This window comes from Barbus barbus, assembly GCF_936440315.1.
Source record: "Barbus barbus genome assembly, chromosome: 30".
In the NCBI taxonomy this organism is placed as follows: Eukaryota; Metazoa; Chordata; class Actinopteri; order Cypriniformes; family Cyprinidae; genus Barbus; species Barbus barbus.
The window spans coordinates 3,191,794-3,209,336 of NC_136758.1; the positions used below are offsets into that span (position 1 = coordinate 3,191,794).

General features: G+C 36.2%; 1 protein-coding gene across 1 annotated transcript in view; it reads left to right on the forward strand.

The window, feature by feature from the left end:
* The window catches only part of pxdn (peroxidasin), a 69,681-nt gene that overhangs the window by 22,463 nt on the left and 29,675 nt on the right, over nucleotides 1–17,543 (forward strand). The window contains exons 2-10 of the mRNA XM_079385848.1: nucleotides 838–909; nucleotides 1,037–1,108; nucleotides 3,439–3,510; nucleotides 5,502–5,573; nucleotides 8,931–9,002; nucleotides 9,793–9,962; nucleotides 14,563–14,680; nucleotides 16,315–16,484; nucleotides 17,118–17,390. Of these exons, the coding sequence (XP_079241974.1) occupies nucleotides 838–909; nucleotides 1,037–1,108; nucleotides 3,439–3,510; nucleotides 5,502–5,573; nucleotides 8,931–9,002; nucleotides 9,793–9,962; nucleotides 14,563–14,680; nucleotides 16,315–16,484; nucleotides 17,118–17,390 (1,091 nt within the window). The remainder of the gene's footprint in view (nucleotides 1–837; nucleotides 910–1,036; nucleotides 1,109–3,438; nucleotides 3,511–5,501; nucleotides 5,574–8,930; nucleotides 9,003–9,792; nucleotides 9,963–14,562; nucleotides 14,681–16,314; nucleotides 16,485–17,117; nucleotides 17,391–17,543) is intronic.

Genomic DNA, 17,543 nt, shown 5'->3' on the forward strand with positions numbered 1-17,543 from the left:
CAGCCACTTGGGTGTTTACTGAGGGCTCAGTACTTTAAATCAGAGGTTTAAATGAAATTATTTATAATTGAACTGGCAGACAACTAATGTAGCATAGAAACAGACATATTCTGACACTGTTTATTTCCTCTGGACATTACAGACTCTGCTGCATCTTGAAGTTAAAAATACATGAATTTATTCATTCATATGCCACCAATATACTGGGTAAGGCTATTGATGAAGTAGCTTTAAATCAAGAGATTGTTGTGTTGTGTAGCACCGTGTTGTGTAACAGTAAAGCATGACTCAGTTAAACATCTAGACACTGTATTAAAGGGACATCTTAAAATGTTCTAATAATGGTCTAATAAACAACTTATTGTCAAATTACATCTGGTGTGGAGGACATATAGAGCTGCATGTCATAACAATGAAAACTAGTGCTATTGTTCCTTGTAAAAGCACCTGTAGGAAGCATGTATAAGCAGTTCATTAAAGGACATGAGACAGAGCCTTGTGGCACTCCATAATTCTTAGGTTGGACATCTCCTCATTCGCACTCATAAATATGGCAAGTTTACAATAAACCAGGCTAGGATGGCAATGTGATTGTCACACTTGTCTGAAAGAATGTTATAATGTCAAAAGGTAATACTAAAATTAGAATTTTTGTTCAGACCCACGATGACTAATAACTATTGTCAAAATAGTTTTTAAATAATACCTGTTATTGATTAAAGTTATGGTATATTGATATGTTATATTCAAAAAGTCATATTTACTCAATGCATGACGAAGGCCACAGCAATAACATATGCTTGTTTGATCCAAGTATGTTTATTTTTTTGTTTCCAGAGATCTGAGATTCAACAAAATCAAGGATTTACAGCCAGGATCCTTCAGACGATTAAAAAACCTCAATACACTGTAAGCATCAATGTTTTCTAAACTGGTTTCATGAAAAACACCCCTCCATAAAACATTTTGGAGCATGTTCCTTTGTTTGAAACCCTATATTCTGATGTCTAATACATTTCTTTCCTCTTTCTTTAAGGCTTTTAAATAACAACCACATTAGAAGAATCCCAAGAGGAGCCTTTGAAGATTTGGAAAACCTAAAATATCTGTGAGCGTTTCTTTACCGCTTTTGATTACTTATTAAAATATAGAAATTGTGGAAAAATAAAAATAGGGTGATGCGTTATAGATAAAAGTTTCCCAGCTTAAGTTCGGAGTTAGAGAAGTCAACTAATGTTCATTTTAAAGCATAGCTACTGTATAACCACTGACTGAAAGCATATTGTAAAGTTAAAATGTACAATATAGTAGGTGATATGATAACAAATTTCCCTTTAACTTGATTTCAGAACCACGAGCCAACATGTTGCACCATGTTCACCACTTGTATGAATGATTCAGTCATTACTACTGCCATTGTTTGACACAGAAGAGAGTTGAGATCATGGAAAGACACTCTCACACATGTGGGAAACTTAATTGTCTGCACTATATAATTATCTGTCTGACGGCCCTGACCCAAAAGCGTGGAGATCAGAGTCAGGTGGAGCTGGAGTAATTGCTCTCTGGGCAGACGTTGCACAATTCCTGTCTTTGTCACAGAGAATCTGTAACTTTAGTTGTGGTGAGAGCAGCCTGTGTTTATATTTAAATAGAGTTGGTTGTTTGAAATGTTTCACACCTGGTTTTGCCTAGATAACATCTAAACTCAGCTGCTAAGAGAATACAGTAAGAGTGAAGTATGTGTAGGTCAATCTAACCAACTTGTTAAAAAACATGTCTGGTCATATTTCACCCCCAAATTAAATATAAATAAATATTTTGCTTTAAGAAAATAATTAAAGATTTTTTTATCACCACTATGATAAATTTTGTATTGTGGCATTAGTTATTAGTATTACTTTATACATTATGAATGGGACATCCATCCCTGCCCCTAAAAAAAAAATATATATATATATATATATATATATATATATATATATATATATATATACTTTTTTTTTTTTTTTTTTTTTTTTTTTTTAATATTTATTTATTTTTTCATCATAGCTATACTGCCAAAAAGTAGTCAGCGCTTAGTGTATCCATCACTAAATTCCCTTTTTAAGAATTATAATACAAAAATATTTGTATAACTCATTGGTGATTGACCACTGGAGTGTATGAAGCCTAAATAATCTCTACAAGAGGCTGAACAATTAGAGCCCGCTGTTATTCTAGTGCTGGTGGTCTAAAAGACAAACGCTGACTTCACAGACTACAACTCGTGTGTCACTCCAGATAAACATACTGAGTGTTATAAGTCTCAGGCTGAGTATTATTTCATTCATTAACTTGTCTTGGGCCGTTCAACCATCAGACACATGTGATAGTTCACACAGTTATGACGTCCAGCTATGGAGTTGTCTGAAAGAGTACTTTAAAATTCCCCCTTCTGGTTACTCAAGCAAGGTCCAGTGGTCTGGCTAGTCCTCCAGACAAAGTGAATGTAACCTGCTTTGTGGCTGGTTTGGCATTTTACCACTGTAATTCAGATACTGTAAACATTGAACAGGTTTTTGCAAAAGAAAACCTCACATTTTTCAGGGTTATTATTGTGAAAGGAAATAATAAAAAAAAGTTAGACTTTATTTCTGTTTTATATTTACATAACATTTATATTTAGTTTAAGTTCATGTACTAATATACCAAAAAAAAATTGGTATCGACATTGTTGTAACAGCAAAATAATTCAGTGTCCCCTAAAGACAAACGTCTCTGGGTACCTGTAACAATGCTGAAAAGTCCATAAATAAAAAAATAAAACTGAAATAAAATTAATAATTTTATAGATAAAATTTTATATCAGTGGATATCAATAGAGAAATGAATATCAATGGAGTAATACTGAGAAAAATAGAAGCATTTCAGACTTCATCAAAGTGATATTCCCATTATACCAATAATATTCTTTGCAGATTCTTAACTTGAACAGCTCTCATAACTTACTCATAACTTAAGATTTGCACTGTTTAGTTTTAAAAGGTGCATTGCTTTAGTGGTGCTTATATATGCAAATATTGAATACTTGTATGGGAAGACTCTGCGTATCTGCAACATATACTTCCTGTGGGATGGTGTCATAGTCCTCAAGGTCACGGGATCATTTGGTTTGTGAGACTGAGCGCTGGTTCTCAACAGCCCACTGTCCCTGGACAGGAAAACCACAAACATTCATTCCTGTTTCCCACAGGCCACTCTATATGTGGTATCAGTATACAGTCAATATGCAACAAATGTTTTATTGTTTTTTTTTTTTCAATAAAAAGTTCATTTTGATCTTTATTTCTGTGTACATGATGTGCATGTTTTATTTTTATTTTCTATGTTAAAAATAGGAGATCCCTCAATGTTTTTCTCTCACTATGTACTAATATTCCTGAATAATTCTTTCAGCTATTTGTACAAGAATGAAATCCAGGCGATAGACAGAGAAGCTTTTAAGGGGCTCGTCTCTCTAGAACAGCTGTAAGTAACCTTTTGCCTTGTCACCTCTTGTCTAGTTTTCTCAAAGTTATAGTTATATAAATAAAAGTTCACCCAATTTCTGATGCAAAGCTATTGTACAGCTTTCAGAAAATGCAGAATATATAATGAAGTCATTATAATATTTTTATGATGAAATGTATCTCCAGTTCAGTTTTATTATGGGAACTGCATTGTAAAAAAATACAATAATTATTTTTATTTTTTAAATAAATGTTTCACTAAGAAAGTTATATGGGAGCAATGTGACTGTGAGTAAATGATTACAGTTTATATATATCATAGCTCATATTTTAAGTTCCACTTTTAGTTAACATGGTTATTTTGTGATATCTGCCACGATGTGATAAATCTCTGGCTTGCAGCTAGATATAGTTTAGATAATATTGTAGGTGTTGTTTCATGTGCATAGGTCCTTCAGGAATCATCTGATGTGATTTCAAGTTCTCCTTTCTCTTTGGAGTGTTACAAGCTGTTTGTGCATAGATGAGATCCCTGAAGTTGCTTAGACTAAAGTCTCAAAAGAGATATTCTTTATAAAAGTTAAGACTCGACCGCACCCTCATTCAAACACACCCCCACATGTCTATGCAATGAAAGAAGGCAGAACTATTATTCTGTCTGTAGTATTGTTGCTGCCGCCGGTGCCATGTCCTGGAGACGCTGTGTTTCGTTGTGAAAGTGAAAGTACTTTGTTTGGGCTTCCAAAAGAGGACACAACTAGAAATCAGTGGTTAAGTTGCATTTACAACACTGTTCCAGAACAGTTCATCCCAAATATTAGAGTGTGTGCAGCACATTTTACGGAGGACTATTTTCTGATCCTGGGAGAGTAGCCTATAATGCCAGCTGTGCTCAAAGGCTGTTTCTATAAAGTGGGGCAATTCCAACTTTGTAAGGACAGTCTGGAGCTTCTGACTCACAGCCTGTAAGTATGTTTTCATATTTAAATAATTTGCCACTGACTATTCAAACGTGATTCTATTCATCACGTTTGAATTGACTATTCATTCTCCGATCACAAATGCAGACATGGGCGTAAAAACACAGCATAAGTCATTATAATCAGTAATTATGTCCCCACTGGATGCAACAAATGCCTCGTTTATAATGGGTTTTTATTGTTTTTGTGTCGTCGCGCCGGGACACGGCATCACAATACGGTAAGGGGCGTAACATTTCCATCTCACGCTTGAGGTATTCGGCCAATCACAACGCACTGGATAGCTGGCCAATCAGAGCACACCTCGCTTCTCAGAACGATGAGCTTTGTAAAAATCGATGCGTTTCAGAAAGGCGGAGTATAGAGAAGCAACAATAATGTACATTATGTGGAAAATTGTGTTTTTTGAACCTTAAACTGCATAAACACATTGCATTACACCAAATACACAAAATAATGTTCTTTTTAGCAACATCATATGACCCCTTTTAAAAAGCATCCATGATTTTGATATGGCTTGTGATGTGCCAAGAAGACATAAACACATTTTACAGTCACCTCAAGTATTTCTTATTGCTCTCTAAGATCCTTTGACTCTGTTATTGTTGATCTCATTTAAAACCCACAATATATTTGCCTTGTAGCAAGAGTTATTTATTATGTCACTGAAATGTGTTATTGCCGCCTTCATATTGTTCAAGTCAATATGAAATGGAATTGGAGCATATTTGCTTTCCTAAAACACGTCCCTGATCTTATAACTGGTGCACATTGTTTTAAATAAAATAAATTAAAATAATGGTTTCCATCCAAGTTCTCAATAAATAACAGAGTCTTGCTCTTTGTTTTCTTGTTGAAAATGCATAAGATTAAGGAAGTAAAACAGGTACTGGACAAGTTTTTGTTAATAGACATTAGGCACAGAAAATGCCATGGTAATAACATTCAAAATGAAGTCAAATTAAAATGAGGAAAAGCTCTAGATACTATGTTTATGGCAAGTAAAACAATGTGACTCTCTCTCACACAGATACCTGCACTTCAACAACATTGAGTCATTGGAGCCGGAGTCTTTCTCTCATCTACCCAAGCTTGAGCGGCTGTGAGTTACGCATGCATCTCAGATCCCTACAGGGTTGCATGTTTAGTCATAACACGTCCCTTTTGAAATGAGATAAAAAAGACGAGCATGTAGGCAAACGTGTGCTATGAGCTGTAGCCTATGTTCTGGTTGGTTTTGACCCTGTAAACCCTGACATATGAAAGAAAAATCATGTGTTTTTGTTTATCATATTTTATACATAAGGATTTTTTTGGCTCATATAGTATGACAAAATGAGAATATGGAGCTCAAACTTGAGGAGGAAAACATCTCCGTTTTATTCAGATGCTCAAACTGGGTAAAAATATGCCATTTGGTGCAGATGCTGATATTTATACAGGTCCTTCTCAAAAAATTAGCATATTGTGATAAAGTTCATTATTTTCTGTAATGTACTGATAAACATTAGACTTTCATATATTTTAGATTCATTACAACACAACTGAAGTAGTTCAAGCCTTTTATTGTTTTAATATTGATGATTTTGGCATACAGCTCATGAAAACCCAAAATTCCTATCTCAAAAAATTAGCATATCATGAAAAGGTTCTCTAAACGAGCTATTAACCTAATAATCTGAATCAACTAATTAACTCTAAACACCTGCAAAAGATTCCTGAGGCTTTTAAAAACTCCCAGCCTGGTTCATTACTCAAAACCGCAATCATGGGTAAGACTGCTGACCTGACTGCTGTCCAGAAGGCCATCATTGACACCCTCAAGCAAGAGGGTAAGACACAGAAAGACATTTCTGAACGAATAGGCTGTTCCCAGAGTGCTGTATCAAGGCACCTCAGTGGGAAGTCTGTGGGAAGGAAAAGTGTGGCAGAAAACGCAGCACAACGAGAAGAGGTGACCGGACCCTGAGGAAGATTGTGGAGAAGGACCGATTCCAGACCTTGGGGGACCTGCGGAAGCAGTGGACTGAGTCTGGAGTAGAAACATCCAGAGCCACCGTGTACAGGCGTGTGCAGGAAATGGGCTACAGGTGCCGCATTCCCCAGGTCAAGCCACTTTTGAACCAGAAACAGCGGCAGAAGCGCCTGACCTGGGCTACAGAGAAGCAGCACTGGACTGTTGCTCAGTGGTCCAAAGTACTTTTTTCGGATGAAAGCAAATTTTGCATGTCATTCGGAAATCAAGGTGCCAGAGTCTGGAGGAAGACTGGGGAGAGGGAAATGCCAAAATGCCTGAAGTCAGGTGTCAAGTACCCACAGTCAGTGATGCTGGTGTTGGTCCACTGTGTTTTATCAAGGGCAGGGTCAATGCAGCTAGCTATCAGGAGATTTTGGAGCACTTCATGCTTCCATCTGCTGAAAAGCTTTATGGAGATGAAGATTTCATTTTTCAGCACGACCTGGCACCTGCTCACAGTGCCAAAACCACTGGTAAATGGTTTACTGACCATGGTATTACTGTGCTCAATTGGCCTGCCAACTCTCCTGACCTGAACCCCATAGAGAATCTGTGGGATATTGTGAAGAGAAAGTTGAGAGACGCAAGACCCAACACTCTGGATGAGCTTAAGGCCGCTATCGAAGCATCCTGGGCCTCCATAACACCTCAGCAGTGCCACAGGCTGATTGCCTCCATGCCACGCCGCATTGAAGCAGTCATTTCTGCAAAAGGATTCCCGACCAAGTATTGAGTGCATAAATGAACATAATGGCCATTCTTTTATTGGTCGGATGAAATATGCAAATTTTTTGAGATAGGAATTTTGGGTTTTCATGAGCTGTATGCCAAAATCATCAATATTAAAACAATAAAAGGCTTGAACTACTTCAGTTGTGTTGTAATGAATCTAAAATATATGAAAGTCTAATGTTTATCAGTACATTACAGAAAATAATGAACTTTATCACAATATGCTAATTTTTTGAGAAGGACCTGTATAGGCAAAGAGTAAGATGAAATTCTGATAGCTTGTAAATCAATGAGATCTTATAACAGATACTTGCATAAATATCTTAAATATGACGATTGTGTACAACAGGTTTATAGGGATCTACTGTTACTCTGTTGTCTAAATGAAAATGGTTTCTACTCAATTTATTTTCAGCGTTAAAACTATTCCAACAATTAAGGGTGCAATTTGCAACCAGTTTGTTTGGGTAGATTTCATCCCATGTGTTGAGTAAAGATAGGGTGGCCATATTTTAGTTTTCCAAAAAGAGAACAGGAGGGGCAGGAGGCAGACGGTCGGATGGGAGCGCACTGACCATATCCCAAATATCAAAACTCAAAATACAGTCAGTTTATGCAGATTGATTTAGCACAGTTTTATCATAGGTAGAATGCAAAATGTTTCAGTCAAATGTAGTTTAAATTAGAAAATTAAATTAAAATACAAGCAGCTTAAATCATTTTTATTACAGTGTCTCATTCCTTTCTGTTGACCCGAACTCTGAATGTTTAGAGATTGTGGCGCTGAATTCACCCACACACATTCTGATGTCTTTCAACGACGGGAAAGTCACTCGAACATGAACCGGGACTAACACGTGAGTTAGGGACCAGTTCACTGCTGGAGTTTACGAAGAAGCTAGAAGCTAGTGAAGTGAAATTGTAAAAAAAATGTGCATCTGGATGCTGATTAATGAAACTAACCCTCCTGTTGTTTATTTGACTAGTTGTGAACAGTAATGTCATCCCTGGGAAAGTGACCCTGTCTGACTGGTAGAAAATAAGAACATCCCTGTGGACCTTCATCTTTGCATCTCTGTTCCACAGCGCATTTAAACTACCGCTCAACATTTTGGAATAATTAGTTTTTTTTTTTTTTTGTTTGTTTGTTTGTTTGTTTGTGTTTCACCAAAGCTGCACTTATTTGATCAAAAATGCGGTTAAAATTGTGAAATATTACAATTTATTTGCTATGGTAATATATTTGAAAGTGTAATTTATTCCTGTGATGCAATGCTGAATTTTCAGCAGTCATTCAACCACACCAACTTAGCTGCAAATTTATCAGGCATTTGATCAGAAAGCATTGTTTTCCAGTCACACCCATGTGAATTGGTGCTTTGGAAAAATGGAAGCGATTTTTATTTTAACCAAATAATTGCCAAATGATTTTGAGATTTTGTTTTCTCTATCAAGTCAGATCACCTTCATAACAAATACCACAATTTAGTGGCAACACTGCATACCACTCACAGATTAGATACCACAGAATAAACAAATCACTGATCCTAAATATGAACGCTAGTATAGTGATGCTTTTATGGCATGGTTTTTTTTTTTTTTTTTTGGGGGGGGGGTGGGGGTGGTATTCTGTACTGGTCACAGATTTTTTTTTATGCCTGGTTTTTAAATACACACTTTTGAAACACCTCTCACTGATATCTATTGCAGGTTTCTACACAATAACAGAATTACTCATCTTGCATTAGGAACATTCTCCCACCTGCAGTCCATGAAGAGACTGTGAGTATTACTCAAGCTTATTTACAGCTGCATGGATGATTGTCTTTGCATTTAGTTAAAAATTAGAGCTTGAAAAACCTTTGAAAAGTTGGTTGTGTTTCACTTTGTCTACAAAACCTTTATAAATGGCACATGTAATTACAATATTTAGTGCAGTGTTGTTTTAATATCATTGAGATCCTATTATATTTGTATTAGTATTTTGAAGTTGTTGTAATTTTGTTGATTTTGTCATTTTTATTCAAATTATTACATTTTGATTTTATTTTTTAATAAAATTTTTAAATAAATGAGAAATGCTGCCTGCTTTACCAAAAAAAAAATAAAAAACACTTGTCATGATTTTAATTTCAGTTGATTTCAGCAGTTCCATACCTTTAGATGAGGATGTTAAAGAGTCATTTTTAAATATTTATTAACAGGCAGCTCATCATTTTAGGGATTTCTATGTTTTGATGTACTGAATAACTTGAAATCTATTAAAAGATATAAGAAAATATTTCAGTTTTAGGTTTGATATTCTGAACCTAGATAATAAAACTTGTTTGGCAAGGATTAGGATTAGAGGTACACAAAACTGAGTGTTGCATGTGAGTTTAGAAAGACTTTTCTCAGAATGAGGGCTACTATTTTGACCCAACTACACCAACATTGCAACAAAATTATCAGTGATTTGATCAGAATGCATTGTTTTCCGATCCGCTACAAGTGTGAATTGGTGCAACAGTGTTGTTTTAACCAAAGATCTGCAACAATTTTATTTTCATTTTGTTTTTGTGTGTGTTTCTAGGCGCCTCGACTCAAACTCACTGCACTGTGACTGTGAACTGCTGTGGTTGGCCGATCTGTTGAAGCAGTACGCAGAGTCCGGTAACGCTCAAGCCGCAGCTACATGCGACTATCCAAGCCGCTTGCAGGGACGCTCGGTCGCAACTCTCACTGCAGAGGAGCTCAACTGTGGTGAGGCCATTCACGCATAAACGCACACCAATATACACGTTGAAAGATTTAAAGCATCTGCCCCCATTCACCGCATCCACATGATTCTGCTCATTGGGACCACTCAGTGTCTTTGAACATGTTAGTCGTCATAATAAATAACAGATGCTGATCTGGTTTTGGGAGCTGGATTATGGAGAGATTTCCCAGATGTGTCATTGTTTGCATGCTACACCACCTCCTCGTGAAACACTGGAAGGAGTGAAGGGTCAAACATGACTCTTTTCATTTCAACCATCTGTGAAACAAATACAGGTCAACTCTACTGGGCTTTCTGACGTCAGAATTGTCAGCTGGGAAAAAAGCAGCTCAGATATTGAGCTAATTACCAGTTCAGTGTTCACTGAAAAACAAAGTCCTGTTAAATTTATGGTACAGGACTTATTGATTCCTGTATATTTTATAACCTTATATTTCATTAAATAATATAATCTTAACATACCAAACTGTTTGAAATACTAAGGTTTTTGTATCTTAAATGTACTAACTGGCACAATAGAAAGCCACTTGATGAATCAGAGTTCATTGTGAATGGCCTGTCCATAAAACACGGCCAAGACATTGCAAAGCTTCATAAACACAAAACACCATCAGGATAACACACAACACTAAAATAATGCAATAAGCATTAACTAAATAACAGATAATAGAACACAAAAGACCCCAATGTACATAACTGATAACAAAAATAAGAAGAAATTAAATTTAAGTCAAATATACTCAGATGACATGTTTCATGCAGGGACTTTTAAAAATTGATTTTTAGTGTTTTTCACCATAAACAATACAGAAATTTATAGATTTTACTTGCAAAAAAGTTGATTTTATTTTACGGTTAACCCTCTGGTGCTCCTTATTTGAGTGTTTTTTTTTTTACCCCCCCCCAGTAAAATCAATGTAACATTTTTGTTTAATAATATTTTGTCTTTTGTATTTTGAGAGGATTTCATGATGCTAATTAATATTTATGCAATAATTAAATAATTGTGCAGTAATAATAAAAATAAAAAAAATGTTCACGTATTTTTTTTTATTACTTTTCAATTATGGCAGTGTTTCATGTTAAAATGGAGCAAATGGCTTTAAAATGCAATTTTTGAAGCCAGATTAGAGTCATCTGGTGGGAGTAAAATAAGAAACACATCTGCAACTCCATGGTTTAGCCCAAAGATTCCTGCATGGCTCTATATAAAAGGCCTATAAATTCTCTAATTGCTTTTAGACATAAATAAGTATTTTTATTAAATTGTGGGGATATATATTTAGAATTTTTTTTGTAAAGGTTTAGAATTTTGTATTTTTTTTTGGTTTGAAATATTGATTGAAAGCGTCAGTTTTTGAATTATTATTACTACAGTCAAACCTGAAAAGAGAGAGCATTTTGTTACACAAAATATAAAAATTCTATAAAAAGAAACAAAAATGAACAGGAATGTTTTATCAGAGCTTAATCCTTCTGGGTCTGATCTGATTTCAACCTCTTATTTCAGTTTTCTGAGTTGTTATGGTTATATGGTTATAACATACCAATTCATTTGAATGTGTATAATTGTGTGTGTGTGTGTGTGAGTGTATGTATGTGTGTGAATGTGTTGGTTTTGCACTCTTGATGTTTTTGCACTCTTGAGTTTCACCCTGTCATTACTGTGTACTTTTTTTTTCTGCATTGTGGCATATTTGTAGATTATTGTTTTTGTCGATTTCCCATGGTCGGTCATTTTTGACCCAAAACCACAAGTGTGACTTTTTTTTTTTTTTTTTACAAGCACTTAGCCTGCTCGGATCAAGCCCTCAATTTTTTGCGTGTGTTTACATTGCAAATGCCATAAAAGTCATCAAGTTTCGTATCATTCAGATAAAGCTGTGATTTTTTTTTTTTTTTTTTTTTTTTCAAAACAGAAAATTGTTAAATCAAAAGTGACCGAAGAGCAACAGAGGGTTAAATGACATGATCTGATGCTAAACCATTTGCTGTTAGTTTTTCCATTGTGTATGTTAGGTGACTTCCAGTTAAACAGGTAAATTGCTGTGGCATTTTGTCAGTTCTACAGTGCTTAGAAACAGAAGCCTTTTATAATTTCAGGTGATCAAACCACTCACAGAAAAAGTAGTAAGCTGCTGCACTACAAGCTACTAACAATACGTAATGGACCACACTGATGCTATTTCAAGGCCATTAACATGTAACACATAGAACCATCAGATAATAAAACATATTCTTACAATTGCAGCAGTATTTATTTGGTGAAACTCACTCATTTAATTCATTTAATTGGTTTTATTTCATTTTTAGAACTTACTTTTTTTTTTTTTGTTAATGTTATGTTCAATTAAATAGAAATAAAACTAATAATTGAGATTAATAATTGTTCACATCTACATCTTTTTCTGTGAAATGTGGTCCGTTGGGTAGAGGTTTCACTACAGTAGCCACAAGCCACAGCAGCAGTTGTGCTCGATAGACTTGCTCAGGCTTGTTGCAGTAATCAGCCCTCCACAAATGCCCCATTGTCTCTGTAGAAGAATGGGTTTAACACCGTATGGCTTTTCCACTCCCTCTATACATTAAACACAGCACACAGACGCTTGAGGCACCTGTCAAAACACAGCACCAGCCCGCCAGACAGCTGCAGTTTCTCTGGGACTGGCACGGGACCTGACGCATTACTGCCACACTGCGCAATGCAATACAAAATTCAGTCATAGAATAAAAATTAAAGGTCACCCAAAAATATTGCAATCATTTGCTTATCCCCTTGGAATTGCAAAACTGCATGATTTTCTTTCTTTCTTTGGAACACGAAAGGAGATTGGCTTTTGCAGAGTGTCCAGGCTGCTGTTTTACAAAAGACAATAAACGCGAGTAAGATTTGAGCACTGAATGGGAGTAAGCATATACTGCCTTTAATTTCAGTGATTTACTTATAGCTTTTCTCCTGCAAAGCTAGGCATTTAAGAAGGCTTGGAATAAAGTTGTATGGACTACTTTATAGTCCGTTTATGGAGCTTGACAGCCTTGTTTGGAAAAGAGCAGTTTGGACATTCAGCTAAATATTTATTTTTGTATTCCACTGAAAAAAAAGAAAATCATCAGTCTGGAACAACATGAAAGTGTATGCAAGTTCGTTTAAACGATTCTTATATATAGAGCGCTGCAGTGATAATGTGTTTTTGTTTACATTACCCTGGTTCCCTTGACAAAAACACAATATGTGACCCTGGAGCACAAAACCAGTCTTAAGTCGCTAGGGTATATTTGTAGCAATAGCCAAAAATACAATACAAAATTATCAATTTTTCATTAGGATATTAAGTACAGATCATGTTCCATGAAGCTATTTTATCAATTTCCTACTGTAAATATATCAAAACTTATTTTTTGATTAGTAATATGCATTGCTAAGAACTTAATTTGGACAACTTTAAAGGCGATTTTCTCAATATTTAGATTTTTTTGCACCCTCAGATTCCAGATTTTCAAATAGTTGTATCTCAGCTAAATATTGTCCTATTCTAACTAACCATACATCAATGGAAAGCTGATTTATTCAGATTTAAAATTATGTACACATCTCAATTTGGAAAAAATTGACACTTATGGCTGGTTTTGTGGTCCAGGGTCACACATTTTTGGGGGGTTTTTGTATTGGCTTTTGGATTGTAGAAAATAAGCTCTGTGCACATTAAACGTTTATGATTCTTCCATGTTTTGCTCATCACTATGGTCTTCACCAATGAACACAACTTATGTATTTTGAAGCCTAAATGTAACCAGCAGAAGTGAAAAGTTAAACGTAGACTAAAGTAAACCATGGTCACATGGTTTCAGCATTACCACCATTAAGCTTCTGACAACTCTTCCGGTCTTTAGCGAGAGCGCAATTATAAATGCAACAAGGCTGTAAAAGTGACTAGTGAGTAGATGAATTTGTGTTTGCTATGATGACAATGTCTCTGACAACCTCTGAAGTCCTATTTAGATACTTGTGAAGAACCGCCTTTTTCAAGTCCTATTTCAGACATTTAACCAAAACCCTTTGACTTAAGGGTGATGAAACCAAAGTGCTAAAATGCTCACTCGTTTTCGGGTTTTGGCCTACAAAAATAAACGCAAAAGCACTCTATAACACTCATTTTTGTCCGTCTTCTGTTATATGCAAGTACTTTGACTCTGTTTGCAACCAGACGTTTGGTTTTGCCAGTAGAAACAGTTTCACAGTTCTGTCAGGCCGTTCAGGAATACATTTCGGCATGTGCACATTGGTGTTGGTGGGTAATGTTTGGGGTTTGGCACGTGGCTGTTGTGACCATAGACACAATCACCTCGTGCCTGGCCATCAACCAACACGGGCAGCCAAACCAGTTCAGAGGAAGTGAGGCAAGAGGGAGATGTCAAACGTTATTTCCAGCAGGCACGCTGTGCCACTACAAATAAACCTTCAGTGCTGTATTTCCAATAGCTTTTACAGACCAAATTAAACTTTTTACTTCTCCTCACACCTCGTCTTTTGGGGCACACTTATATTTAGTTTCATCTGAATGTGTCTCTACTGTGGAGCAGAAGTTCCCCGGATCACATCTGAGCCGCAGGATGTTGACGTAACCTCTGGGAACACTGTGTACTTCACATGCAGGGCAGAGGGCAACCCCAAACCTCAGATCATCTGGCTGAGAAACAAGTAAGCTCCCTCCCTCGATGTACATGTTTAAAGGAATGGTTTCAGCAAGAAATAAAATAGTTTTCATGCTACTCAAAGCAGACCCAACCTGTTTTTCATGGAACACAAAAGAAGAAATATTACAGTATGTCTAGAGAGCTCTTTCCACGATGAGGCTGTCTGGAAATGACAAAAACACCATAAAAGTACTACTTAAATTTGTGCAGCATTTCAATCATGAATAGTTTTAGCATATTAATTGATATGAGGTTTCAATTCTCAATTTATTTATATAGCACATTTAAAAACAGCAAGCACGGCTGACCAAAGTGCTGAACAAACAAAGACATAGAACACAAGGCAACCTACAGATTCATACCATAAACTCACAATGAATTAAAAGCTAATGAAAATAAATAGGTTTTAAGAGATGATTTATAAACCGTTAAAGACTGTGCCGATCTGATATAGGCTGGAAGGGCAAATGCAAAGGCTCTATGCCCTCTGTGCTTTAACCGTGATCTGGGGACAGAGAGAAGTCTTTGATCACCGGACCTCAGATTTCGTGTAGGATTGTATGGATAAAGTTGATCAGATAGATAGCTCGGTGCCAGATTATTTATAGATTTAAAAACATAGAGAAGGATTCTGAACTCAGTTCTAAGATGCACAGGTAACCAGTGCAACGATTTCAAAATTGGAGTAACGTGATCAAATTTACATTGTCCTTTGAGGAATTTAGCAGCCGCGTTCTGTACTAGTTCAAGACGAGCGTTTAAAAATGCCAAAATAAAGAGAGTTGCAGTAGTCCAAGCGAGATGTAATGAGCGCCTGGATGGCAATCTCTAAAGTTTTCACAGAGAGAAAAGATTTAATTTTGGAGAGAAGACGTAGCTGAAGAAAACAGGAACTAATAACCGCATTTATTTGTTTATCAAATTTAAGACTCTGATATGTTTAGTCTTTGTTAATGTGTTTAGTCACGCTCGCTTGAGGTGGTTTTTGATTTGTGTGTAAAGGAGTCAATGCGAGTAATGGGAGTTGGAAACACATTTACTGAATAAATTTCTCCATACGCATCCAAAAACTCATGTGATTTTGTAGGATGAGATTGCAAAACTTGACTAACCAGTGAACTGATCTCATTGCACAGCACCTGAAATGTTGTTATGGCCATTCTGAAATGCCTGAGCCAAAGTATGTAGTCAAAGTATTTTTATATGATTGCCTCCCAGAACTGTCTTTGTATAATTACTCATGACTGTGTCCCAAACAGCAGTGGCGAGTCATGGTATATTGACATGCAACATCTTTGGTTCTCACATCTGCGTGGTCAAAAGTGGGTAAGCTCATAATGTTTAGACCCCGTTTACACCTGTATTTAATGTAGTAAAAATGCATCTTTATACCAAGTGTAAACAGGGCCTAACAGACAACTTTAGAAGACTTGAAATATGACGCATGAATCGTATGGACTATATGTTGGAGCTTGGCAGTTTGGGCATTCTGAGATATGTGCATTTGTGTTCCATGTGATACAGCTTTGTACTGACAAGAATATGAGTAAATGATGAGGGAAATATTATATTTTGGTTCTTTTAATCCTCAATATGTGAAGGTTATGTGCATAAACAGGAAAATCTTTTTTTGATCAGCAATGCTCTGAACATGAGGGACGACACACGTCTCAATCTTCTGGAAGATGGGACCCTGATGATCCAGGACACGCGGGAGACAGACCAGGGCGTGTATCAGTGCATGGCCAAAAACGTGGCTGGAGAGGTGAAGACCTCAGAGGTCACCTTGCGATACTTCAGATCACCATGTGAGTCTGATAGGGTCCTGTACGCAGTGACTATTCAACAACATTTTTTTTTTGTAAAAATATGTACACAGTTTATTTAACAATCTGAGTGAGAATTGTTTCAGTAAATTGCACAAATTTCAAAGAAACAAATAACACATTGTATTAAAAAAAATGTGTAGGATTTACTTTAAAGCAGTTTTCACTCAGAAATTGCTAGTAAATTTTACAAATAATTACAAAGAAATTAGAAGCATCACATTAATTTCACAAATTCAAAGACATGGCACACAATAAATAAAAAAATGGGGTAGGATTTACTTTGAAACTAATTTCTCTCAGAAAATGCTTGCAAATTTCATAAATACAAAGAGGAATAATTACAAATAATTTAAAAGTAACACACTGAATTAAATGTGAAATTTAAGAGTAGAAAATATATTATTTACATTTTTTTTCAATATAGTACTTAGTTTGACCTCCCTGCTATAGATGACATTAAGCACTTTCTTTCAATGCTTGTTGGAATTTTTTTTTTGTTTTCAAGGATAATTCTATGTAGCATGGCAGTCTGGTAAAGACTATTTAACAACAGTCATTTTGCATACAGCAGTCTGTTTTGACGCAACTACCTGGAGGTCTTTCTCTCTCCAGCTCGACCTAGTTTCGTGATCCAGCCGCAGAATACAGAGGTTCTGGTCGGGGAGAGCGTGACCCTGGAGTGCAGTGCGACGGGCCAGCCGCAGCCCCGCGTGACCTGGACCAAAGGAGACCACACGGCCCTCCCTGTGGACCCTCGTATCAACATCACTCCTTCAGGAGGTCTCTACATTCAGAACGTCAATCAGGCCGATGGGGGACAGTACACCTGCTTCGCAAGTAACAACGTGGACACCATCCACGCCACTGCGTATATTATAGTGCAGGGTAAGTCAAGTAGAAATTGGTTAGATCAGGTAATAATTATGATTCTGTTTTACATAATTTATATATATATGAAGAACACAAAAGCTCTGATTGAAGAGCTTTGCAGATGTATATCAAATGAGAAATATGTATTTTTATGCTGTTCAGTGTAAA